We start from the raw sequence: 23,063 nt of genomic DNA, 5'->3' as shown, positions 1-23,063 counted from the left end.
GGCGGAGGGACCCAGCGCGCGGCCAGCTGGTACCACGCCTGATAGGCGCCCGCCGGTGCCCGCCCCCGGCGCGGCGGTTCCGGCAACGCGGCGTTCCGCCGGGCGCTGTGCCCCGGCCGCGGGGTCCTCGGCTCTCTGAGGGCCGCACGGCGCTGGCGCCACCGCGAAGGAGAGTCGCACCGAAGTCCAGCAAGGGCCTGGGCCCGGTGCCGCAGCCGCCGGGTAAGCGGGCCTAGAGCGCGTTCCGAGCGGGCCCGCTGATCCCGCGCGGTGGCCCGCGAGGGGAGGCGGCCCCGAGCCCCCAGGGCGGGGCGGTTCTCCTCAGCAGGTGCGCGAGCTCATACCGCGCGCGGTGCCTCGGAGTTAACACCCACCCGTGCATTTTGGCCTTGCAGGCTGCGCGAGCCTCTGGTGACCGGGGTGGCACGAGAGCCCGGTGGGCTGCCGGCGGGGGCGGCCGGGGCAAGCGAGCCCCGCCGCAGGCGCGGATGAGCTCCGTCGGGCGGCCGGGAGTCAGGCGCTGGGCTGGATCCATGGCACACAGGTGAGGCGCCTCAGGTAACGAGAAGGCGGCAGCTGAGGCTGCGGACGGGCCGTGCCCCCGGTGCCTGCCCCGCGCCGCGCAGCCCGGCGCTGCCCTCCGCCATCTTGCCCGTCCGTCTGTCCGCTGCCCTTTGTCTGTCTGCGGCCGGGGCAGCCGGGCCGGGCTGGCCGTGCCGCCCGCGAGGGGAGGCACGGGCCCCGCGGCGCGGCCTCCGCTGCCAGAGCTGGCCTGCCTGCCTGCAGGGCTGCCCGTCGGGGCCTGGGCAGCGTCCCCGCGTCCGTCCTGGTGCCAGAGGAGCCGCATCCCTTTGTCTGTGTGTCCGGGCGCTTGCGGGCCAGGCCCTTCCTGCCGTCTCCTGTGTGCTGGGACTGCCGGCTGGATACCGCTGTCTGGGGAGGTTGCCGAGATCTTCGTGTGCATCTGTCTGAGAAGGCTGATGGGATCCCTGTGTCTGTCTGGCAGTGCGAAGCTGACAGGATCCTTTTGTCCGTCTGTCTGAGAAAGCTGATGGGATGTGCATGTCTCTCTGTCAGCGAGAAGCTGATGAAATCCGTGTGTTTGTCCCTCTAAGGAGGCTGACAGGATCTCTATGTCCATGTGTCTTGTGGGAAATGGGTTCAGCTCCTCCTTTTGTCTGTCTCTCTGAGAGGACTGTTGGAAATGCCACCTTCGTCTGTCGGTTCAACAACAAGGATGATTATTAGTTTGCAGGAATAGGCAGCAGAGAAAAGGGTGTTTGGACTGAGGTTGCAGTAATTTTTGAAGAGGACACTCATTTTTTGAGGGGGTCAAGATCTTGACCTGAGAACTGGGTAGGACTGCCTATGCACAATGCTTTGCGACATCTTTGTGGATTGTGTCGGATGCTGGCCTGGAATCTGGCTGTGGTGATTGCAGAATGAGCCCCATAGGCAGAAGGGTGGGGGATGACCCTGGGACAGCCAGCAGAACTTGGCCAGGGACTTGGAGGGTTTCAGTGAAGTGTGTGACAGACTCTTCTCTTCTCAGATGAGCCCTCTGCAGAGGGGAGGAACACTCTGTGCTCCCAGGTCAGGGAAACATGTCCCGTCGGAAACAGACCACTCCTAACAAAGTTCACTGTGAGTATGAGGTTATGCAGCATTGTGGGACCCTTGCTCTGGCTGGGTTGTGGAGAGAGGTGGGAGGAGTGGAATGATGGGAGTGATGGGAAGGGATGGGACGGCTTGTGGGGAAGAGTGGTTACTCATCTTTTGTCTTAGTGTGTAAAAGAAGAGAAATTGAGCTCTGTGCATCAGGGAAGCTGGCTGTGTCCTGGCATAGCAGGACAGGGATAGGCTTGAACAAACAGGTAATGCTGTGAACACAGGTGTGTATATGCAGGGCCTGTAGCTGGGTTTTGCATTCACACTGTCAAAAGTACAAGTCAGAACACTATAAAATATGGCTTGGGGCTCTGGCCCAAGCAAGTCCTGGGTTTTGATCTTCCTCCTACCACAGACTCAGCTGACTGGCCTTGGGCATGTTACTTAAGCTCACTGTACCTCAGTTTCTACCAGATGATGAAATAAAGCCATTTGCTCTTTCCTGTCAAGGAATGGGTGGTGGCCAAGTAATTGACAGGACAAATAACTGCTGTCTGACAGATAATTCTCGAGCTGAGGTGGTAAGATGGATCTGTGTTTCTCCATCATTGCCAAGGCCTTCGCATTTGTTTGATAGTGAAAGGGCTGAAGATGCTGTGCATCAGCACTTCTTGTGGGCAGGCTACAGCCAGGCACCAGTGGAGCTGGGAGACAGAGATGGAGGTTTGGCTGCAGAGGGGGAAACCGCACATGTATAGCTTTTGTTTGGCAGCAGAGGGAATTTGAGGGGCCTGAAATTATGCCCTTGTTCATACTTAGGTTTGTGGCTGGAAACATGCTTGGAATTTGGGCTGGAATTAGGAAAACAAGTTTCCATTTCTGTAGCTCTATGAGAGCAAGGCTGCTAAGAGGGCCCTGTATTTTTTTGGCTGCAGTAGCTGTCAGGAGTGCAAGACAGAGCTGAGTGCTGCAGCCCTAACACTGCCTCATTGCTGGTGCTGCTGGCTTGCATGTCTGTGTGTATGTGTGCTGCCTCTGTGCACAGGTGTGCAACAGGCATCTGTGCATGCTGCTCTCTGTGCAAGGGGAAACACTGGGCTGGAGCTGACACCTTGCACACTCGGTGAGTGCGCTGGGAAGAGCTGTCTCTGTCTGGGACTCGCAGCCCCACTGGCTGGGCAGCTTGGCTGAGCCAACTGAGCTGTCCTTGTTGGCCAGAGCGAGGTTCCCAAGGAGTGTGGCTTGTGGCACCTGCATTGCCTTGTGCTCTCCGATTCCTGCTTCTGGTTGCTGGGTTCCACTGTGGGCAGAGTGTAGGTGTAATTCGTCTGATAGTACATTAATGACTTTGGAGTTGTTGTTAGAGAAATTTGATATGTCCAGTGTTTTGTCCTGTGATGCCAGTAACATGCCTTGTGTCCACACACTTCTGCTTCTTAGAGTGCCCAGGTATTACTGCTGTTATTGAGCTCAGTTTATGTCATGTATGCACTTAAGCTGTCTTCCCTGGGCCGGAGTCGGGATCTCTTGAGTATGGAAGGCAAGCACTACAGCAGTTCTAATGGTGCAGATAGAGTTTCCATCGTGTTTAGCTGGGTACTTCTCTGCACTTCACTGCATAAGGGCTGTGTTCTTCGGAAGCTTGTACTTTCATATACAAAACTCTACATATCACAAAATTCGGTGGTGCACTGTTTTCACAGTGAACATTATTTTTTTATCTGCAATACAAATGATGGTATCTCCAGTCCTGGTTTTGGAGGAAGCTGTCTGACAAACATGCTACCGGGGGCAGGAGGTTATAGCATCAGGGATGCCACGGAGTGGAGTTCTGGGACCTGTTCATCTCCTTTACATGCAGTACGTTGCTACAGAGCAACAATTCAGCAGGAGCCATCAAGAGCAGCAAGTAGGACCACAAGAAAATAAGGGGACCGAGAGATACCAGAAACTTGTCAATGGTGATGTCTTCACCTTGGGATGGAAAATCTTGTCTGTCTTATGATGAACACCACGAAATCGTTGGGACTTCTCTGTCTACCTAGCCTGCTGTGTGTCTGGAGGGCCCAGAAATGCCGTGCAGTGCCCTGACGAGGATAATCGGAGAAAACACCGGCTCCAAGAACGGGGTGAGCCAGCAGAATGAGGAGTCAGGCTGAGACATAGCAGACACGTTACTGGGACTTCTTCACAGGGACTGCAGTGGTTGGGAGGAGAGGAATGAAAGGGACAGCAGGTATGCAGCTTTTTACGCAGTTGCCTGCAGCTGGGGTCTGATTTGGCAGGCTACGGGGCTGGGGGACTGCCTTTTGGATTTGCATAAATACGACTGTGCATATATGACTGGACAAATTGATGGGAGGATGGTGCCTACTTCTTCCTTGCATGGCCACTCCATCTTCTCTTCCTTCTTGGACTCAGTAGGGCGAGTGACAGCTGCCGATTTCCTCTCCTTGGCTTGCTTGGTGTCTCCTCTTTCCAGGATTACTTTCCAGGCTTGGCATGGCCCTCATTTCACCTTGCTCTCACAACAACATGGTTTTCTGTCCTCACTTAGGACAGAATCCCTTTGCTTGGCAAGCAGAGCAACCCAGCTAGGAGATTGTGTGGTTACAAATCAAAACAGTTTTAAATAGAAGTTGATATGTAAGGAAATTCAAAATAATACTGAAGCAATGATAAAAATTGTGGTGAAATTTATCACAAAAGTCTTCCTGTGCATGATGGCCAGTCCCACAATTTTAATTGTAGTCATTCCCCCTGCAGCACATAAATGGCTCTTAAGAATGTAATTTTATTTTGACATGTGGTGCATGAAAAACATACCTGACAAAGTGCTAACAAACAGAGCAGTAATAGTGGAATATGCTTGTTGAAAAATAAAATTCAGTTAAATTGTTTGTGGGGAGATACCTTAATTGAATCAATTTGGTCTTTATTTTCTCCCAGAGTATGCAGTATAAAAGTATAAAAACTCAATGCAATTAATCTGTTCTTGCATTCACCTGTTACTGCACTGTCACCCCACCAGTCATGGACCACTTGCTGCCTTTGTGCTTGCCAAAATTTGTTGCAGGTATTAGCATGCACTTCTCTCTCCCTGCTGTCCACAAGCTGCTTTGCTTTCTATTGCTTGTGTCCTTTGCAGCTGATGCTTATTTTAGAACTCTGGATAAGAGCTTTTGTTAGTCAGATTAATTCCTGCTTCCGAGCTCTATTTATCGTGGCTCCAATATCCCATTAATCCTCTATTTCTTTCCCTCTCTCTCTCTAACACACACATGTTCTGTGCTCTTTGGTGTTCCTTGGATTTTCCTGTCTATAATAGTCCCATTTTGAAGGGAAAGTATCTTGCAAGAAATAGCACCCAGCATTCACAACCGAGCCGAAATGTTCCTTGCATCAAATCCCTTGGTTCTGAAGGGCTCCGTGGACTGCCATTGTTAACTGTTTCAATTGTGTTGTTTTTCATTTCAGTAACCACTACAGCAGTGTGGACAACCCAGAATAGCCATGGGGCAGGTGGAATAGATCCACAGTGGTGGAAAGACTTGCAAATTTCAGGTCCAGGAACACAGAGAAGACCTACATGAACAGGGACTCTTAATTTATGTACAAGGAGGGAATAAACTGACTCATCTCTGAGAGACCGTTCTGTTTAGGAAGGAAGGCAGGAGAATGATGTAGTCCCTTTGGATTTCGTTTTGTGGATTTTGGGGTGGGAGTTATTTGTTTCTGTGTTTATTTTCCAGAACACCTGAGAGTTATCCTGCATTCATACAGTTCAAGAAGGGAAGGGCTCAGGGCTGATACCCTAGCAGTCATGCCTGCCCACCTTACACAGTACCACAGGGCTGTCCCCTATCTCCACTGCTGATTTGGCATCCCTCTCATACGCAGCAGTATGGAGAGGAGAATGGAATACAAAGCAGAGGCATTTATGTCATCTCTCTTGTCTTACATCTCTAGCTGTTTGTAAACAACTACAGTGACTTGTTTTGGTGTTGTGGTCAGCCTGCAGCCCTGTTTGTATTTAATAAAGAAACTTCTGGAGAAGAGTCTGTGAATTCACTGTTGAGCATAACATCCTTTACTTACGGCAGTGATCCTAAAGCTGTTGCCTGTCCAACTCCTCTTCCAAGTGAATGGAAGCGTACCCAAAGTGGGGTGGAGGTGGGGGTGTGTCTGTTTATGAGCATGTGTGTGCAGAAACATCAAAAGTATAACCCTGGACCTATCCAACATTAAAGCTGTAAAGCTTCACCAAAGGAGGACTTAGTCTGTCAGTAGATGAACAGGACATTCTTTCCTAAGTTCTTTTGTACACTCTTACTATAATACATAAAAAATTTTGTAGCGGAAGACAGTATTTTTCCATGTTTGCCTTTCCCAGTCCCATGATGTTTTTAGATAGAGGCTGGGGAGGATGCACAGGACATGGCCTGCTAACAGCACGGGTTTGGTTAACAGCTTGCATTGCTGGCTGTAAGCGGGTTGTTCTCTGCACTGTGCTGAGTCAATGCTCACTGGGTTCTGGAGGTATTGCACAGAGGCTGGAGGCACACACAATTGCTCAGTTACTGTGACTGATGACAGTGTTCCTTATGTGAGGAGTTCCTTCTGTCACCTCAGATAAAGATCCCAGCTCTTAAATCCTGCATGGTTTGCATAGCTGAGCAGGAACCTGCCCTGCCTTTGGACTCCAGGCTGCTGCTCAGTGGGAGTGTCATCTGTCTGAAAGGGAATAGGGGAAAGCAAACAAATGAGCAGCCTCAGGCATTTGGGAATTCTGTTTTGGAACTCTGTCAAAGGTAGCAGCACATCTCCCATCATAGTTTTACATCTGTCCTGTGTTCTGCAGATTTCCTCATTTCACTATGCTTTCTCTTTCTCTTGCAATGCCTTTTTGATCTATGGACTTTTATCCTGGTGGTTTGTGGGTTTCTGCTTCTTGGAGAAGCACTGGAATTCTGTGGTGTCTGCTGCTTGTACAGTCTGTATCTCAGTCCCACCAGTGAGAGGCTGTGGTCCCGATACAAAAACAGCACTCCAAGTCATGAAAATCATTCATTGCTGGAATGGCTTCTGAAAGGGTGTCACAGCAGTCATGATGGTCCCTGCTGCTTTCAATGACAGGTAGATTTGGTGCTCCTCAGCACTTCTCCTGAGGCACATGGATTGTGCTCTGAAATCTTCTCTACAGCACTCTTTCTCACATTTCTGAAAGAGAATGATAAAAGCCTTCAAATGCTTTCGGAAACCTACATGGGGACATTGGGAACTAAAACTCTTCTCCCACAGTCTCAGTGAAACTTCTGAAGGTCTTTGAAATCTTCCATAAATCACAGTTTTTTAAAGCCCTGCCAAAATTGCAAGGTGAGCTCCAAGGAAGGCAGTGTGAGTGGGAACATGGAGCAGCACTTGTTGGAACAGTTCAGCACGTGGGAATGTACCTGTCCTTGTAACAGGACTGGTGCTTTCTCTCAGGAGTTCAGTTTCCTGGTTATACTGGTGCCAGCTGTGGCCCTGTACTAAAAGGTAACTTGGTCTTTTGAAAGCTATGTTTTGATTTTATGTGAAAAATGCACTGCGTTTTCCTTGACATTTTCACATTTGTGCTTTGAATGGTTCTTGAGCACTTACAAATCAGTTGATAAATCAACTCAAAATCCAGCCTGCTGGGAACTTCAGCTCCTTTCCCAAGCCTCCCAGCTCATCCACTGGAAAAGGTAAATCATGACTACACATGGAACAATGTAATTTGTTTGCTTTAATATGAAAATTAATGGTTGCCTTTTATTGTTATTCTCTGGAACCAAAACTTCTTTGAGCAGGGTTTGCTGTTAAAAGTTTTCATTCAGAGCACAAATAAATACTTTCTTTCAAGGTGTTTACCATGTCCTATTGAGCTGAGGTACTAGTGATCACTGTGTTCAACTAAACAAATAGGTTTGTCCTAAGCATGCATCTCAGCTCTCTGGGGTCATTCCCTTAGGTTTCTGTTTTGAGCATATGAAGTGCCAATGAGATTTATTTTAGCAAGAGCCATTCCTGGGCCAGGCAGGGTAGTTTTCTACTCATCATATACACAGGAGAACACCAGCTCCATGCATAGACACCTTCTGTAAAGGCAGCTTGTCTTCATCCCTCCTGGGACAGAAGAAAGTGACAGAGCATGCCAAGGACAACTCCTAATTTTCATATCACTGTGGAGGGCAGGTGAGGTACTGGGCACTTAGGGAGGTGCTATTTTTGTGCAAAATGCCTGCTATAGCCAGGAATAAGAGTTAATAATTTAGAAGAGCTATACAGTACTATCCCTGATCTGGGATACTGTCACAGTCCCCAGGGGCTTCCCCCCACCCTGAGCTGTGCTGTAGGATATTAGTGGATAGCTTGGCAGCAGCAAGAGCCACCTGGCTATTTATGGCAGATATATGGGGTCACAGGTATTTTGTGGCTGGAGTGGCATATACAGTATGCAGGGGCAGCCCAGTGCTGCACATTGCCACTAGTGAGACTCTTCTACATCCAGGCACTGGACTCACATCAGCAGGTGCCAGAGGCTGGTGTGGCAGGGTAGGCAAGCAGAGAAGTGAACTAAGTGCTTTCCAAGAGGTGACTCCAGAGGTTCTGCACAGTGCAGGTGAGCAGCCCCACACCTGTTGTATTTTTGGCAAGCCTTGGTGGTGGGAAGCAGTGGAACAGCACCAGTCTGACTCTTTGTCTTTGTGGCTGCTAGGGGAGCAAGTCTTTGCAGGGCTGGAGGAGCAAGCCCGCCAAGCCATGATGAAAAATAACTTTCCTGGACCTCTTGGGGACCAAAGGCCAACAATTCGTCCGCTGCAAGACCCTGACTCCAGCAGCAGTGAGTTCTGCCCCTTCCAGTAACACCAAGGTAGTAGACTGGGGAGACTGGAAAGGGGTGAGGCTGAGGCTGCACAGTGTGTGTGAGTCCTCTGAGGACCGTCTTACCCAGCTCCTCCTCCGGGTTAGCCCGTTGCTGCAGTGCAGGACTTTGTCCTAAGGACCAGAGCAGCACAGCACAGACTGGACAATGCCATGGGACCCAGTGCCATTTCACCAGAGCAGGGTGGGAACCGCAGCAGCTCTGGCTGAAGATTGGGCTGAAGAGCAAGGCAGTGTAAGAGGCCATGCCCCAGGGACTCAAGTGCCCTATACTGAGTTTAGATGGAGCCCCTAGTTGGAGAGGGTGGGCAGAGGCCCCTTGTAATGCTGCTCAGGACAGTTAGGGCCTATGAGTGCCGTCAGTGTCCTGACACTTGGTAAAACTGTTCTGCACATTTCAGGTGGCAGCGATGATGAGGAAACCACTCAGGATGAAGTTTCTTCCCATACATCTGAGGAAGATGGCTCAGTGGTGAAAGTGAAGAAAGAATTAGAAAACACAGAACGTCCTGTGGCTGGAACCCCATTGATAAGAGAAAATGAGGCAAGTGTGTACTGGTTCTGCACTCACCATAGGCTCCAGGGAGAGAAAGGGTACTGGGAACTGTCTAAACACTTTCTCTCCCCATCATGTTTCTTTATCTTTCTCTCCCTCCCACCTCCTCCAAACAATGTCTCCTGGCAGGAGAGAAAGGGTATGAAGAGCTTTTTGGCTGCCTGGAGCAGGAGATAGCAGGCACAAACTGGCCAAGATGCTTGCAGAGTGCATCCCCTTCCCTTGGTTCTGGTGCAATCTCCGATTGGCTTCCCCTTGCCACAGAAAAGGCCCTGCCTTCTAGAGTCACTGTGCTGGCAAGAACTTGGGTGCAAGTGAGGCTGTGAGGCTTCTGCCCCCTCTCTGTGAGATGCAGGGGTTTTGCTCAGAGGCTACATGAAGGTTTCTTTCAAATATCATGTACCCAAACCAGCCCTGGCAGGACTGGGAGGAGCCAAGGAAGGTCAGTGTGCTGGGGGGGGGTCTGTGTGCCTTACACGGAGTGGCTGTTCCTGCCCCTAGGTGCCTGAGAGTGTGAACACTGAGCCCATACTGGGACTGTCACAATGCCCCCTCTGCCAGCTCGAGTGTGGAAGCAGAGATCAACTCATCGCACATGTCTACCAGGTAGGGATAGTTCCAGCTGTGCAGTGGCTCTGGCCTGAAGCCTCAAATCCAGAAACAACTCAAAGCACAGGGTAACTTTGTTCTGGTCTTTGCAACCCCAGAACTGAGTTCTAGCTAGGATGTGACTGAAGTTTACAGCTGTAAACCGTGTCCAGAGGGTGTCTGGGGGAAAGAATTAGCAAGGCCCTGGTCTACAGATCTGGAAAACATAACTCTATGCCAAGGCAGTTTCTGCAAGTATTTCAGGCTAAAACCAGGTAGTTCCTTCAAACTAAACATGGAAGCAATTTTTATATCATTCAGTGAGATAAGAAACCTTCCTCATTTATGTTATACTTCATTACAGTTCATGTAATTATCCATGAGAATAGCTGTTCTTCCTCAAAATTGTCCCAGTTTTGCAAGAAATCTGTGGTGAAATCTTAGGTTTTGTTGTCAGTGCTTTCTTCATAACACATCAAAGTCTGTAGCAGAAGGAATGAAACAGAACTTACCTGTACCAGTTGTCTCCATGTAAGTGCTTCTTTATCAGCATCCAGCCTTGCTTTAATTGAGTCATGCTTTGTCCTGCACCAGCAATTCCTCAAATGCGTTCCTGAAAACAAGGGTTGGGTCTTACAGTCCAAGTGTTTTGGCCTTAACTTTTTCTCCTGCACTGGAGTTGAGCTATAAAGGCGCCTTCTCCTTGTTTTACCTGTGACACAATGAATTACTTGTCTTGAGCTTGGTCTAAAAGCTGGCAGACAGAGGTTTAGTGATAAAGGGTTCCCATTCCAAGAGGCTGAACAGAGTGGTTTGAGCATGCCTTGGACTGGGCAGGGAGCTGGGCAATATGTAACTACCACCTGAGTGGTTGTTTTGCAGCACACTGGAGCGGTGGTGAGTGCCAAGAGCTACCTGTGTCCTGTGTGTGGCAGAGCCCTCAGCTCCCCTGGATCCCTTGGGAGACATCTCCTGATCCACTCAGAGGACCAGCTGTCCAACTGTGCAGTTTGTGGAGCACGCTTCACCAGCCACGCCACCTTCAACAGGTCAGGGTCACCCTGGCCAATGAGTGGGCTAGGGCAGCACATTAAAGATTAGGTGGGTTGCCTTGAATTACTCAGAAGTTGTGGCTCTGGACCCACTGAGGCCTGTAGGACAGTGCTAAACACCCCAGTGAGTGAGATTCTCTTGATCCCTTCCTGCATGCAGCTCTGCATCCCCTGCCTAGATGTCTGCAGGCTGGGCTGGTAAAAGGTTCTTTCTTAGTGCTGTGCAGAGCTAGAGAAAGCGCTGTGGGCTCCAGTCACTGGAGAACAATCCACCCCTTCCCTTGTCCAGCAATCCATTGGAGTAAGGCTGCACTATCCAGATGCGTTCATCATGTCCAGAGCAGGACTACAGGCAGAGACCAAAATGTTCTTTCTTTGTGTCCTGCCTGGTGGGAGATTATCCACTGACCAGTGGAATGGGGCTAAAAAGAGAAATTCAGAGATGATGGGGAGGAGCAGCTTGCTGGTTTATTCCCACTCTTGCACTCTTCCAACCCAGATACTGCTCTGGGCTAATCCACTTCATTGCTGTGGATAGGAGTGTGCTTTATTTTAGATACTCAGACGTATCTGTGGGCAAATGATTTAGCAGAGGGCTCTGCCATGGGCTGTAGTGGGAGCATTGTTCATGGCAACCCATGGGGACTCTGCCTACAGCACCAAGCCTCTGACTGTTCCTCCTGCTTTGCAGTGAGAAGCTGCCAGAGGTGCTCAGTGCGGATCGGCTGCCGGCACCACAGAGCCAGGGCCCCTCCAGCGCTGAGGGTAAGGATGTTGCCTTCTGCACCCCTGTGTATCCTGCGGGCATCCTCCTGGTGTGCAACAACTGCGCTGCGTACCGCAAGCTGCTTGAGGCACAGACCCCTGGCATGCGCAAGTGGGCCCTGCGGCGCCAGAACGAGCCCCTGGAAGTGCGGCTGCAGCGCCTGGAGCGGGAGCGCACAGCCAAGAAGAGCCGGCGGGACAATGAGACACCTGAGGAGCGCGAAGTGAGGCGCATGCGGGATCGGGAGGCCAAGCGGCTGCAGCGCATGCAGGAGACAGATGAGCAGCGGGCACGGCGGCTGCAGAGGGACCGGGAAGCCATGCGCCTGAAACGCGCCAACGAGACCCCCGAGAAGCGACAAGCCCGGCTCATCCGCGAGCGGGAAGCCAAGAGGCTCAAGCGGCGCCTGGAGAAAATGGATATGATGCTCCGGGCACAGTTCGGCCAGGACCCCTCTGCCATGGCTGCTTTGGCAGCTGAGATGAACTTCTTTCAGCTGCCAGTGAGCAATGTGGAGCTGGAGAGCCAGCTGCTGGGCAAAATGACCTTTGAGGAGCAGAGCAACAGTGCGTTGCACTGAACCACAGCCAAGAACTGTGCTGCCTTTGCTGCACCTGCCACATGTGCACTAGCAGGCTTTGGCACTCAGGAGGCTGCTGCAGGTCCCTGCTTGACCCTCCCTGACAGGTGGTTCTGGTTTTCCTCTGAACCCAAGAGGAGAACTGAGCTGAGAGATGCCTGCCAAAGCAGCTCTGGTGGGAGCAGATTCTGAGGATACAGTCTGCTCTGGGGGCCAAGTCACAGCCTGTGACAGAATGAAAATAAATTAATGTATTAATTAACATTAATTAATGTTCACATGTATTAGTCCCCTTCTTTACCTTTTGTGCTTTGTCCTGGTTTTGGGCCCTTGCCCTATAAATGGGTCTAGGCTACTGCAGTTCTGCTGTAGGTGAAATCCACCTCAATAAAAAGGGATCTTGTTTACTGCAGCATGAATTACAGAGCTGAAGACAGTCCACAAAGTCCTCCAGGAGTAAATCCTTTGCAGTTTCTGCCCGTAAAAAGGAAACAAGGGAGGATGTCCATCTGGAAATGCCTGTGCACACTCCTTTTTTTAAACATTGTCATTACATATTTAGTTGCAATGGCATCCATGGAAAAACTAAGGAACCTGAGGCCATGTTTTAAGATACCCCATAAAAACAGTGAAAGAAATGCTGGCCAAGGTGAACAAATAGCAAACAAGTTTGCTGCTTTACTCACAAGTTATTTTCACTTAAACAGCATTTCAGGTTTGCAAGTGAAAGAGTTGATTGAATGGTAAATAATAGAGTAGGTCCGTTTCTAGGACTTTATGGGTTTGCTTTTCCCTTTATTCAGCACTGGTGAGGCCACATCTGGAGACCTGTGGCCAGTGCTGGAGTCCCCAGTGCAAGAGCAACAGAGACGTACTGGAGGCAAAATGTCATCGTAGCCTGTGCCTCCAGGAAAAGGTTCCTGTTCTAATAGAAATCACTATTAAAACTATGCAACTATGGAAATGGTATCTAGGCATCTTTAAACTGCAAAAGGCAAAGCAGTGGCACAGAAGGATTCATGGCAGAGCAAAGAAGTGGTACACTCTCCGTTTTTGGCTTCTTTAAGAATGAGCACCTGAAAATGCATGGTGTTAGCTCCGTGGTTTTGAGACATCAGCCCACCAAAAGCCAGTGTGCCACACTTCAGTGTTTTGCAGCTTGAAAACCCCTACTGCCCTCATAGCATTTCCAGTTGAGGTCTAGAGTCATACAGTGGATCAAACACCTTGGGAAGTACTGTCTTCTCTCTGATGGCTGTTTCTCTTTAAGTCAGAAATGGTGACCACATGACTGCTACTCGAGATCAGAAGAGTAAAGTTAAAACAAGAAGCAAAACCTTTTGATCAGACTTCTTAAAACCCTCATTTCCTCCTCATTTTTCAGTTTGAAAAACATTTGATTGCAGCCCCTTAAAGCCCTAGTTAAAACAGTTACCTTCAAAATGCATAATGTTGCATTTTACTGGCAATAATGAACCACTCTCACAGTCAGCCCTGGGGATGCTGCTAGGAAACAGCATTGAACCTCTTCAGTGCAAGTTTTCTCCTCCTGCCACTGCAACATCTAGTTTCCTCCCTGTAAGCTGTTTTAACATGATGTTCATTTGTCATGTAGAACTGACACCCAGGAGCCATCCCTGCTTCTCTCTCTTTGGGAAAAGGCACTGTAAAGGAGCTGTTCAGTTCCATGTTCCTTTGTTCATATCCTCCTTTGTTCTCTGATCTCTCACTTTTATCCTTACTTGTGTTCGTTTTCATACTCAAACCCCCAGTTTGCTCCTGGCAGTATCTGCTTTTGCTCTGCCTCATGTTTTGCTTGCCCAGCAGAGATGTACCTTTACTCTGCAACCTGCTGCTGGAACTTTCCCTGTATGTCACTGACACCTTATCTTTATTCCAAGGGGTTCAGGAGAGACCACATAACACAAAAGATCTGAAAACACAGAATTATGACTTATAATCCATCTGTCACCCTTTATCTTGCCCTTGACATGAGTCTCCAGATCACTGTAAATCCAGAGAAGCCACATGCTAATAACCACTGATACTGTAGACAAGCAAAAAGTCTCAAACACCAAAGGAAAAGCTATTGGTTTATATATAGATATAGATATATGTATATAGATATATACTGTTTACAGAGTCAACAAGTTAAATGCAATATTCATAAAAGCATTAACAATAAAAATACAATCTGTTTGTAGGCAAGTACAGACTTAAAATGGTAAAACAGGAAAAAGGATCTCACCAAAGTACAAATATACAGTACAAATTGATTTATTTAAAACAGTTACAAAAAAAGCACAACAAAATAGAGATTATCCTTAGAATTATTAATGCTTTGTTAAAGATCAGGTAGGAGGAAAGGGGCAGGGACAAAGTTGGAGGGGAGCACCTGACTAGTTCTAAGGCTTTAGATACACTGCATCGGTTACATGTTAATACAGCCATATACTGGGGGTTATAGTGAGGGGTCAGCACTTATCTACAAACATCTCTCTGCCTCAGGGCAGCCCAGCCAGCTCCCCCATGTCTCTCTCTCTCTGAGCACACCCTCCCTGGCGCTAAGGTGCCATGAAAGCCCAAAACAACTCGAGTGTGCCAGGGGCATGTTGGCAGGGTGGGCGGCAGCAGCCCAGGACCCGTGGGGCAATTCTGTCCTTGACAGACAGTGAGAAGGCTGTGGAAGGGCCTGGACCATCACCATTTTCAACTATATGGAACACCCTGGGCCAAACTGTACAGGATGTGTATTTGTAGCTGTCTTAGTAGCTTCTGACAAGTGTCAGGCTCTAGCACAGCTTGAAAAGACGGGGAGCAGTTGTGAGTGACGCTGGGGAAGGCACGTGTGCTGCTGCGGGCAGGAACTAGCATTTGGGATACTCCAGCTGCTGTAGTTTCTTTTACAATGTTTTCTGAGTAACAAGGATTGTTAGTTCTCTATGGGACAAAGTGACTTGAAATGTGGGGTGGGGACAGGGACACAATGTGAAAAGTGCAATATAAAAAGCTGCTCAGCAGCTGGAAGGGGAAGGCAGAGGGGCCTCTGCAGCTTCCTTCCCTTCCAGACAGAGCTTCCTCTGCATAGTCTGGTAGTGATGAGCGCTCATTGCTGTGAATGCACAGCCCAGAGACAGGCTTGGCTCTGCTGTGCAGCTAACCCAAGGCATGTTCCATGGGATGGGACAGATGGCTACAGACACCCATTATTGCATCCCACGGACTCCTGCTACAGAGTGTGAGCTGGATAAGATCAGGGCCTCCTCCAGGCAGGACAGACCACAGCTCTCCTACCCTAGACAACTGCAGCAGGAACATGGTATATTTCTCTGAGAAGTCTGTCACATCTCTGCCAGCAGAAAAGCCCAGGTAACCATCCCACTCTGCAATGTCTTCCTGGCTTTATCTCCTCCTTTCCCTGTAAACCCGAGAAATAAAAGCCTCCTCCACAGGCTCATTCACAGCCTTTCTCACTGCAGCAGAGCCTGCCTCACACTCCCTGTCCCAGGAGAGCCTCAGTGCTCAGCACAGCCACCACTATGGTGTTAAGCCATACAGCCCTGTGCAGTAAGGACAGGTTCCTGTGATACCAGTACTGCTGAGCTGAGCTGGAGAGTTGCCAGTGATCCTCTCCTGCTCACCCTTTGAGGCAAACAGCCAGACACAGATTCTTCATCTCAGTCCCCCATCATGAGCTGTGCTTCAAACCACTGCTTCCAGGGAAAAGCTGGCAGCTGAAACACACACAACAGCAGGACTGACAGGAGTCTGGATAAAAGCACCAAGGTCCAGTTCAGCATGGCCTGTTCCACAGAGCTCAGGACTGCACCCAACAGAGGTGCAGCAAGCCAAAGTCCAGGTCAGCAGCCAGGTAAACAACAGGGCAAGCACCTTCACAGCCCTTCACCTGCCTACAGTACAAAGCTATTTAAATCACACAGCATCTTGCCTCATTTGTCAGTACTGCTCATTCACACCACAGTGTGACTGAGATCGAGGAGTTACAGTTACACACGTGGTGTTAAGGCAAGCCCTCCAAACCCTCACTCTAAGACAGACTTCGGGGTTCAGAGACACTCCAGGGGCTCTGCACCATCAGTTGCTCAGACACTGCCTCTGTGTGTAACCAGCCCTTCTACATTCACATGCCGTCTGTTGCGAGATCCCTTTCTCAAGTGCCTGTCGCAGCCCTGAATCCCTCTGCGTGCACCCTGCACAGAACAGGCATGAGAACCCCGGCTCCTCTGCCTCCTGCCTTTGGTGGCAGACACCTCAGATATCCTGAGCATTAAGTACTAATTACCAACATTAACAGAGAGTTTTATGTAGGAGAGTCGAGTCAGCAGGAGCTGTGACACGCCCAGGTGACAAAGGGGCCCAGGTGGACACTTCACTGACAAATGGGGTTGTGAAAACAGCATCTGTTCCCACAGCTGATGCACCTGAGGAGGCAGAATCTTCACACAACAGTGTCACTGTGACTTCACACATCCCAAATGCAGCTGATGAAACCAGAAGTAGTGTGTCATGTGGGAGCAGCTACATGTGATACAGGCAGCATCCTCATTCTGGAGAACCCTGTGAGGCACAAACACTGAGGGCACGTTTAGCACACATCTCACCTAAGCCCTGTCCTGGTGCAAGCATTTTAAAGGCAACAGAAATGGCTAGCAATGTGCTAGGAAAACAGGACTGAGGCTGGGATGGAAGGGACATTCTGGAGACTAACTTGCCTAATACACAGGCAGAGCATGCATCCATTTCACAGTCAGCAGAAGCCAACCAGTTACAGGACATACTCCTGGGGAGTGCAGAACAGCCCTGAGACAGCACCACTGCAAGGAGAGGTGCTGACACACACCGTTCTGTCACAGAGAGGAGTGGCACCCCAAGAGTCAGGCACACTTGACAAACTTCAGGCAGATGAGAGCAGGGAGACAGAAACAGCATGCTGAACATCAGGACTCTGCACACTAAGAAAGGCCCCCTCCAGAGCCTGGTCCTAGCACAGAGATGGGCACCTGAACACAAGGAATACCCTATCTAGGTTAAGTCAGTGAAAACTGTTTTTTCACCAGAACAGTGACTATTCTTTATCCTAGCTGAGCAATGGTGTCATAACACACCATCAGAGAGGGTAGATTAGTGTAACTACAGGAGACTTCACTCAATAGTGTTACCACCACAATCAGCTGTTCATACACAATTGTATTAAATCTCACCATGAAAAAGACTACTCTTGATTTGACCATGTTTTTCTACAGAGGAACTCTGAATCGAAGCATCAGAAAAACTAACACAAAATTACTCCAAAATGCCCTGTGACACTGGGATATTTTTAGAGTCCGTACATTAATAATAGAATTGTACTTAGCACAAACTTTGTACCTTGCCGGCACGTGCACAAACACTTGTCTCTTGTCTAGAGCTTATTCAGGAAAACTGCCTTCAGGGAAGAACTAGCCATCTGGAACATTTTTTTTACTTAATACAAAATAGCATTGGTCTTCTCACAGAAGAAGAATGTTTTCACCCTTCCCTAGAGAACGCTGAATGTATTTTGCTCCAGATTTAAAAAAATACCAAACCAATAAAATATCCAAAACCAAAATTCAACCAAACAAAAAAATCCAACTCCATTCATCCCTAGGTTAAGCCTCTGCAAAAGCTATAAGCCCAGGAGGGTTTTGGTTTTTTGGGTTTTTTTTGTTGTTTTTTTTTGAAAGTTACTAACATGGGAAGAAAGGTTTGATTTGGTGGCAAAACAACTAAGTAGACTTTATAGCAGGAAACAACGTCTCCCATCCCAACTTGTGTCCCATCTCAAGTGCTCAAGTTCCCTATTCACCTGCACCCAAGCCCATCCTTTTGGTCCTTCCTCTTGAATTTCTGTGATTCGTTCAAATCTGTACATTCTTTGCAAGAAGAAAGAGCAGTTGGATTCAGTGGAAGAGACATTAATCAGAACCACCAGAGAAGCACCTCCATCCTGCCCTTGAGAGCTCCACCGGTGAATGGTCCTTTTAAAGTGCATGTGTGAAGAAAGGGGATACTGGGAGCAGAGCCCCTAAACTCCAGTGGGGACCCATCTCTCCCCATCATGAGAAAGGAGAAATAAAATCTTCAGCAATTTTATCTGCTACCTTAAGCCAAGTCTGCCCTCCTCATCTCCCCACCTGCCCCGAATGCTCAGCCCCTGCCCCGCAGGGAGTCAGTTATCCCAGGAGGTGGGAGAAAGCCCCAGCCTCCAGCAGCCTCGGGAATGCTCTCATCACACACTCATGACCACATCCCTGCTCCCCACCCCAGCTAGCCTGTTGCTACTCCCTGAGGCACTGGAGGCCTCCTGACTCCCCAAGAGGAACTGGTCAGCCGTGGAACTGGAACGGAGCCATTCCTGCAAGGCAGAGAGCAGCCTTTGTTGGTGAGCCTATGACAGAGTCTGTGCAATTCCTCCACCTGATGGTGAGGCTCACCTGCTGTGACTGCCCTAGCTCACACCTCTAAGGGATCATTTCCCTGCATTCGAACGCCCTTCAATAGACAGCTTGACCTCCTGGGGAATGAAAGAGGGACGGAGCAGAGAGGGCCGAGGCTCCTCTGCCTGCATGCTGTATCTTTGGAAGCCTGGGGCCAAACTGTACAGACTGCCAGCCTCAGGCTGAGAAGATTCTGCACGGGAGCTCTGGACCGTGCTGCTTCTATCTGTGTGGCTCTTCCTTTCAGCAGCTCTGTCAGATGGCTCTCTGGGCCCCTGAGCTGTTCGTTCCAAGCTCTCCCTAGCAGATACCAGCTGATCCGTGAGAGGGGAGTTGGCCTGAGAAGCAGAGTTGCCATTCATGCTCTGTAAACTGATCGATATGCAGACATCCCCCACCTGCAGCCTGTGACAGGGCAAAGCAAAGAGCTGAGCAGTCCTCCCAGGGCTACAGGAGGACCAGCCCTGGCCATACACAAAGAAGGGATGCTCCGGGGGCACATCAATGCTCACTTTACTTTGTTGCTCCCCAACCACAAAATGCAGTGTGACAAGCCCAGGCCACTGGCTTTCCTGAATATCCACCACAGTGCTGGAGTCGATCTTCAGGCCTCCACTCACCTCTGCACTGCGAACAAAGTCTTGGGTCTGCAGGTCCTCCACCCGCTTCAGCTCTCCCGTCGCCAGCTGGATGATGGCTCCTTTCATGAAGTGAGAGGGCAGCTGTGAGGAGCTGGGTGGCTGCAACTGGGCCAGCTCCTTTTCATGCACATTTCCTTGAGCCTGGGCATCTGGGCTCTCCCTCAGCAGGGCTTCTGAAGTGGAAGACCTGACAGGCTCAGATCCCACGGGAACAAGTACTGGCTTGCCATTGGCTATCACCATTCCTTTGGCTAACTGCCTCTGCCTAACAGTCTCTTGGGGGGACATTCCGCATGGGCTCCGGGACTGGCTGTTCCCAGCTGCAGCCCCGTCTGTGGTGTTCCTCAGCACATCTCCCTGCCCATCAGGGGTATTATGGCAAAGGTTCAAAGGGCTTGGGTCATCTTTCCTCTGGGCAGCCAGAACATGATAATCCTGAGATGCCAACATCCCCACCACCCTCTGAACCTCCAGATCAGCATCTGGGGTGCTCCTGTGAGTAGGCACAGAGATCTCTCTTCCCAGCATCTGGTAACCTGGAAGGAACTGTCCATCAGCCACACATCCTGCTGCAGCCCCTGGGGGCAGACAGTCCTCAGCTGCACTGCTGGCAGAGTCCACAGCCTCGCTGGGCCTCCTGGCCACACTCTGCTCCAGGGGCCTCTGCCCACCATTGGCCGCAGCCACCTCTGAGCTCAGCTGGCTGTCTTGCTGAGGAGACTCTGGGCTCCCACCTGCTGCAGGTGCCTCATAGGCTGAGTAGCCTGGTGGGAAGCGGGACATCTGATAATAAACAGGAATTCTCCCCGGTGCCATGTCCACTGGCTGGGGCGCAGTGTGGTGCTGCATCTGCCCAGGAGAGGCTGCAGAGGTGGATTTGTTGAAGCTGTGGGTGGGAGAGGTAGTCTGGGGGGAAGGAGCAGCTTCTTCCGTGAAGAGGGAGGCGTATGGCACGAAGTGGGGGACGTGGGGGGCAGCGAGGTTGGTGGAAGGAGACAGGAGAGGACTAGGCATGAAGGCAGGAGGGACGGCATAGGGCACTGTGTAGTGGGAACCGATGAGCTGCAGGGAGGCCGACGGGATCTGTGCATAGTGGATGGAGGGGAAGGGCACTGCCGGGTGCTGGAGGATGGGCGAGGTCACGTTGAAGGCGGGGGGCAGGGGGCTCACGTTCACCACGGGGTGCAGGCCCGTGGGGGAGAAGGTGGCGGGCGGTGCTTGCACTTTGTAGAGCATCCCGTACTGGTCCACCGTCAGCCCCGCCGCCGCCTCGGGGGTCTCGCCAGGACCGTAGCGCGGCGTGGAGGGAGCCGGCCGAGCCGTGCGGGCCCACTCGGGGCCCTCGCCCGAGCCCTGGGCTCCCCCCGCCCGTCCCGCCTCGGTGCCAGTGTTGGCGGCGGCAAGTTCCCGCTTCTTGGGCGGGAGACACTCCTGGCTGCGCTCGTGGCCCGCTCTCATGGCGCCGCGCGGTGTCCCGGCAGCCCCGGCCGCGACGCTCGCTCATGGGGGCACCCACTGGGGCTGCCACGCGCGGGCTGCTGCATCCGCGCCGCCGGCCGCCGCCTCACCTGCGCCAGGAACAGAGGGAGCCGTGAGTCCGAGCCTCGGGAGCGGCGGCCGGCCCGACCCCCGGCTCCGGCAGCGGGCACGGCGACGGCCCCTGGCCCGGGGTCGGGACGCGGGGACGCGCGGTGCCCGCGGCTCACCCGCCATGGCCCGGACCGGCCCCGCGGGCCCGCCCGGCGCCCGCACCGGCTCCTCCCCACCCGCGGCGCACGGCGATGACGCGTCGCACGTCAATGACGCGCACACCGACCGCCGGAACTGCTCCGCGGTCGTGACTCCGCCGCACCCGGATGACGTCACGGGCCACCCTCTGCGCCGTTGCCGTGGCAACCGGCTGCGTCCGCCCGGGCTCGGAGGGCCCGGCCTGCGGGAGGTGCCCGGGCCCGGCCGCCCCGCGCGAGCCACCCGGCGGGGCCCCGCGCGGCTTTTGTTGGCCCCGCGCCCCTGACGGACTCTCTCAGAGGCTGGCCGGCAGCGAGGGCCTAGCGGCAGCGTGGCCAGGCTCCCCTGCGGGAGCCTTCGGCCTCAGCGTGCCCGTGCCCTGTCTCGCACTCCCGCAGTGTCCGGCCGGGTCCGTGCTGTTGCCCGGGCTCCTCCTCATTCGGTGACCGTTAATGTGACATAAGGTCCTGGAAGCGGGAACAGAACAGCCGCCTGGGGCGGGGCTGGCTCTGAACCCTCTTCCAGAGACGCCTCGTTTACTGCGGCACACCGCGTTCCCCCCGTCGCCCGTGGGCGTTTAAACAGCGCGAGATTCGGCGGGCTCGGAGCGGCTGCGCCCCTCCGGCCTCGGAACCCTCGATCGCGGAACGGCGGACACGGGCCACGGGTCCCGCCCGGCCCCGCCGTGGGGAGCGCGCTGCCGGGACCGGCCCGCGCGTGACGTCATCAGGGACTGCCACGGTGCAGACGCACCTTTCCGTCCAAGACCAACCTCACGGGCGCTTCCGCCAGGAAAAGTAGTGCAAGCGGCATTTTCCGTTCCGCCACCGGTGGTGCTGCGCCGCGCTCTCCCCATCCCCGCCCCGTTCCCGCCGAATCCGGCGCGGCCGCGCTCCCACCCGCGGTCGGGAGCGCCTGCGGGGTCGCGGGGGGCGAGCCGGCGCGCGGATCCCTCCGCCTGCGGTATCGGTGCTGCGGCGGCGCCGCCGCCATTTTGAATGCCCGGCTCCGTCCGCCGCTGCTGCTGCAGGGACCGGCCTGGTGAGTGGGACCGACTCGGGCCTCCGCTGCCCACGCCGGGCATTCCCTGACCTCCAGGTCCCGCCGCCTGGGGCCCCGCGGCTCTTGGGGCCTCTGTCCGCCCCGAACTCCGCGGCTGGGCCTCGGCCGCCCTGTCCGCGAGGCCGCCCCTTGCCCTCTCGCCGCCTCTGTCGGCGCTGCTGCCTCTGCGCGGCTGTCCGGCCCGCTTCGAACTCTGCCCTGCGCCCCGGGGCCTCCTGCTCGGGCGCCGGGAGCGGTCCGTGCCTGCCCGGGCCGTTCTTTGCGGTGCGGGTTCTGCCTCGGCCCCCGTGCCCGGAGCTCGGGGGCAGCGGGAGCGCGTACCTGAGCAGCTGCTTCGTGATGTGCCCCGGTGCCGTCTTGGGAGAAGTCGGGACTTGTGCCCGTCCTTCCCTCGGTGTCTTATTGCCTAGGCTGCACAAGCGGTCCGAGTATTACAGCGTCTGCATTGCTTACCGTCCGTGGGTTTTAATGGAAGCAGGAGATGTTCGGTCTGGCTGAGTGTATTTGCAGTGAGCTGCTGTCTGTAAGGGCGCCTTCAAGTCCCTTCTTCAAGGCTGGTTGAGTTCTCGCACCAGCTATAGGTTAAGTTGTAATTTATTTTATAGTAGACATTGTTTTTAAAGTTAACGGGTGGAACAGGTGTGTGTTTTATTGTGTTGAAAGTGATGTGTAAAAATGTTGAGTGAAAAATTTCAGTTTCTGATGCTTGAAATATTAACGGGACAGCACAGAATCCCAGTGGAACATCTTTGAAAAAATAAAAGTGTCATGTGTGGTCAAAAAGTGTTTGCACCATAGTGGCTTAGACTGTAAAATATATGTGTGTTTTCCTCTATAAATGCAGGGGAATCCTTAAGGGATTCTCCTAGCATCCTACATCTAAAATGACAGAGAAATTTGTGCTGTTTTATTTCCCCATTTTTTTTATTGTGATTCACTTCTGTGTGGTAGACCACAACAGCTTTCTGTACCCATTTCCCTGCTACCACTCCTGTAAACTACACTTGGTATTTTTTTTCCTTTGTTTGTTTGCATATCATATTCTGTTGCCAAATTCTTTCTTCTGTTTACTTGTGTGCTCTCTGGTGTTTGGG

At 52.1% G+C, this 23,063-nt stretch overlaps 3 protein-coding genes across 18 annotated transcripts in view; 2 read left to right on the top strand and 1 right to left on the bottom strand.

Moving 5' to 3' along the window:
* The first annotated feature begins 58 nt into the window (after window positions 1–58).
* On the top strand, window positions 59–12,327 carry ZNF821 (zinc finger protein 821). 7 transcript variants are annotated; one of them, XM_039696484.1, is made up of 9 exons: window positions 59–222; window positions 396–544; window positions 1,553–1,644; window positions 8,144–8,254; window positions 8,351–8,476; window positions 8,919–9,061; window positions 9,575–9,679; window positions 10,544–10,710; window positions 11,405–12,327. In XM_039696484.1, exons 3-9 carry the CDS (start codon window positions 1,605–1,607, stop codon window positions 12,057–12,059), a joined length of 1,347 nt encoding a protein of 448 aa, XP_039552418.1. In that variant the 5' UTR covers window positions 59–222; window positions 396–544; window positions 1,553–1,604; the 3' UTR covers window positions 12,060–12,327. The 7 variants fall into 7 exon arrangements, 2 of the variants coding, with proteins under 2 accessions (XP_039552418.1, XP_039552419.1); XM_039696485.1 differs by lacking the exon at window positions 8,144–8,254 and having other exon boundaries at window positions 62–222; XR_005626256.1 differs by lacking the exons at window positions 8,144–8,254; window positions 8,351–8,476; window positions 8,919–9,061; ... (1 more) ...; window positions 10,544–10,710; window positions 11,405–12,327 and adding exons at window positions 3,357–3,844; window positions 5,086–5,675.
* Window positions 558–21,020, bottom strand: ATXN1L (ataxin 1 like). Of its 6 annotated transcripts, none has more exons than XR_005626252.1 (4): window positions 20,886–20,948; window positions 19,159–20,747; window positions 10,174–10,274; window positions 558–1,217 (listed from the first exon to the last, which is right to left on the bottom strand). XR_005626252.1 is itself a non-coding variant. In XM_039696483.1 (3 exons), the coding sequence occupies exons 2-3, from the start codon at window positions 20,635–20,637 to the stop codon at window positions 10,263–10,265; spliced, it is 1,491 nt and encodes a 496-aa protein (XP_039552417.1). In that variant the 5' UTR covers window positions 20,638–20,747; window positions 20,886–20,948; the 3' UTR covers window positions 9,686–10,262. The 6 variants fall into 6 exon arrangements, 4 of the variants coding, with proteins under 4 accessions (XP_039552417.1, XP_039552415.1, XP_039552414.1 ...); XR_005626251.1 differs by lacking the exon at window positions 558–1,217 and adding an exon at window positions 6,698–6,828; XM_039696483.1 differs by lacking the exon at window positions 558–1,217 and having other exon boundaries at window positions 9,686–10,274.
* Window positions 21,021–21,153: 133 nt separating this feature from the next.
* The window catches only part of AP1G1 (adaptor related protein complex 1 subunit gamma 1), a 39,420-nt gene continuing 37,510 nt past the window's right edge, over window positions 21,154–23,063 (top strand). For 3 of the 5 annotated variants that reach the window (XR_005626250.1, XR_005626249.1, XM_039696476.1), the window contains exon 1: window positions 21,157–21,948. The gene's annotated coding sequence lies outside the window, so the exon portion shown is untranslated. Of the gene's footprint in view, window positions 21,949–23,063 lie in introns of all 5 variants that reach the window. The other 2 variants (XM_039696478.1, XM_039696477.1) reach the window with 2 other exon arrangements.

Source organism: Passer montanus, unplaced genomic scaffold, assembly GCF_014805655.1.
Source record: "Passer montanus isolate IOZ18808 unplaced genomic scaffold, ASM1480565v1 scaffold98, whole genome shotgun sequence".
Classification (NCBI taxonomy): domain Eukaryota; kingdom Metazoa; phylum Chordata; class Aves; order Passeriformes; family Passeridae; genus Passer; species Passer montanus.
Note: the sequence above shows the minus strand (reverse complement) of the source record. Positions and strands in the feature narration are given on the sequence as shown.

What these genes read in the sequence shown, in the direction of transcription:
- ZNF821 (XM_039696484.1), top strand. Translation starts at nt 1,605, where the DNA reads ATGTCCCGTCGGAAACAGACCACTCCTAACAAAGTTCACT. An exon ending in CACTCCTAACAAAGTTCACT is followed by an intron (nt 1,645 to 8,143) that starts GTGAGTATGAGG and finishes TTCTACATCCAG; the next exon opens with GCACTGGACTCACATCAGCA. An exon ending in AGAGGTTCTGCACAGTGCAG is followed by an intron (nt 8,255 to 8,350) that starts GTGAGCAGCCCC and finishes TGTGGCTGCTAG; the next exon opens with GGGAGCAAGTCTTTGCAGGG.
- ATXN1L (XM_039696480.1), bottom strand. Translation starts at nt 20,637, where the DNA reads ATGAGAGCGGGCCACGAGCGCAGCCAGGAGTGTCTCCCGCCCAAGAAG.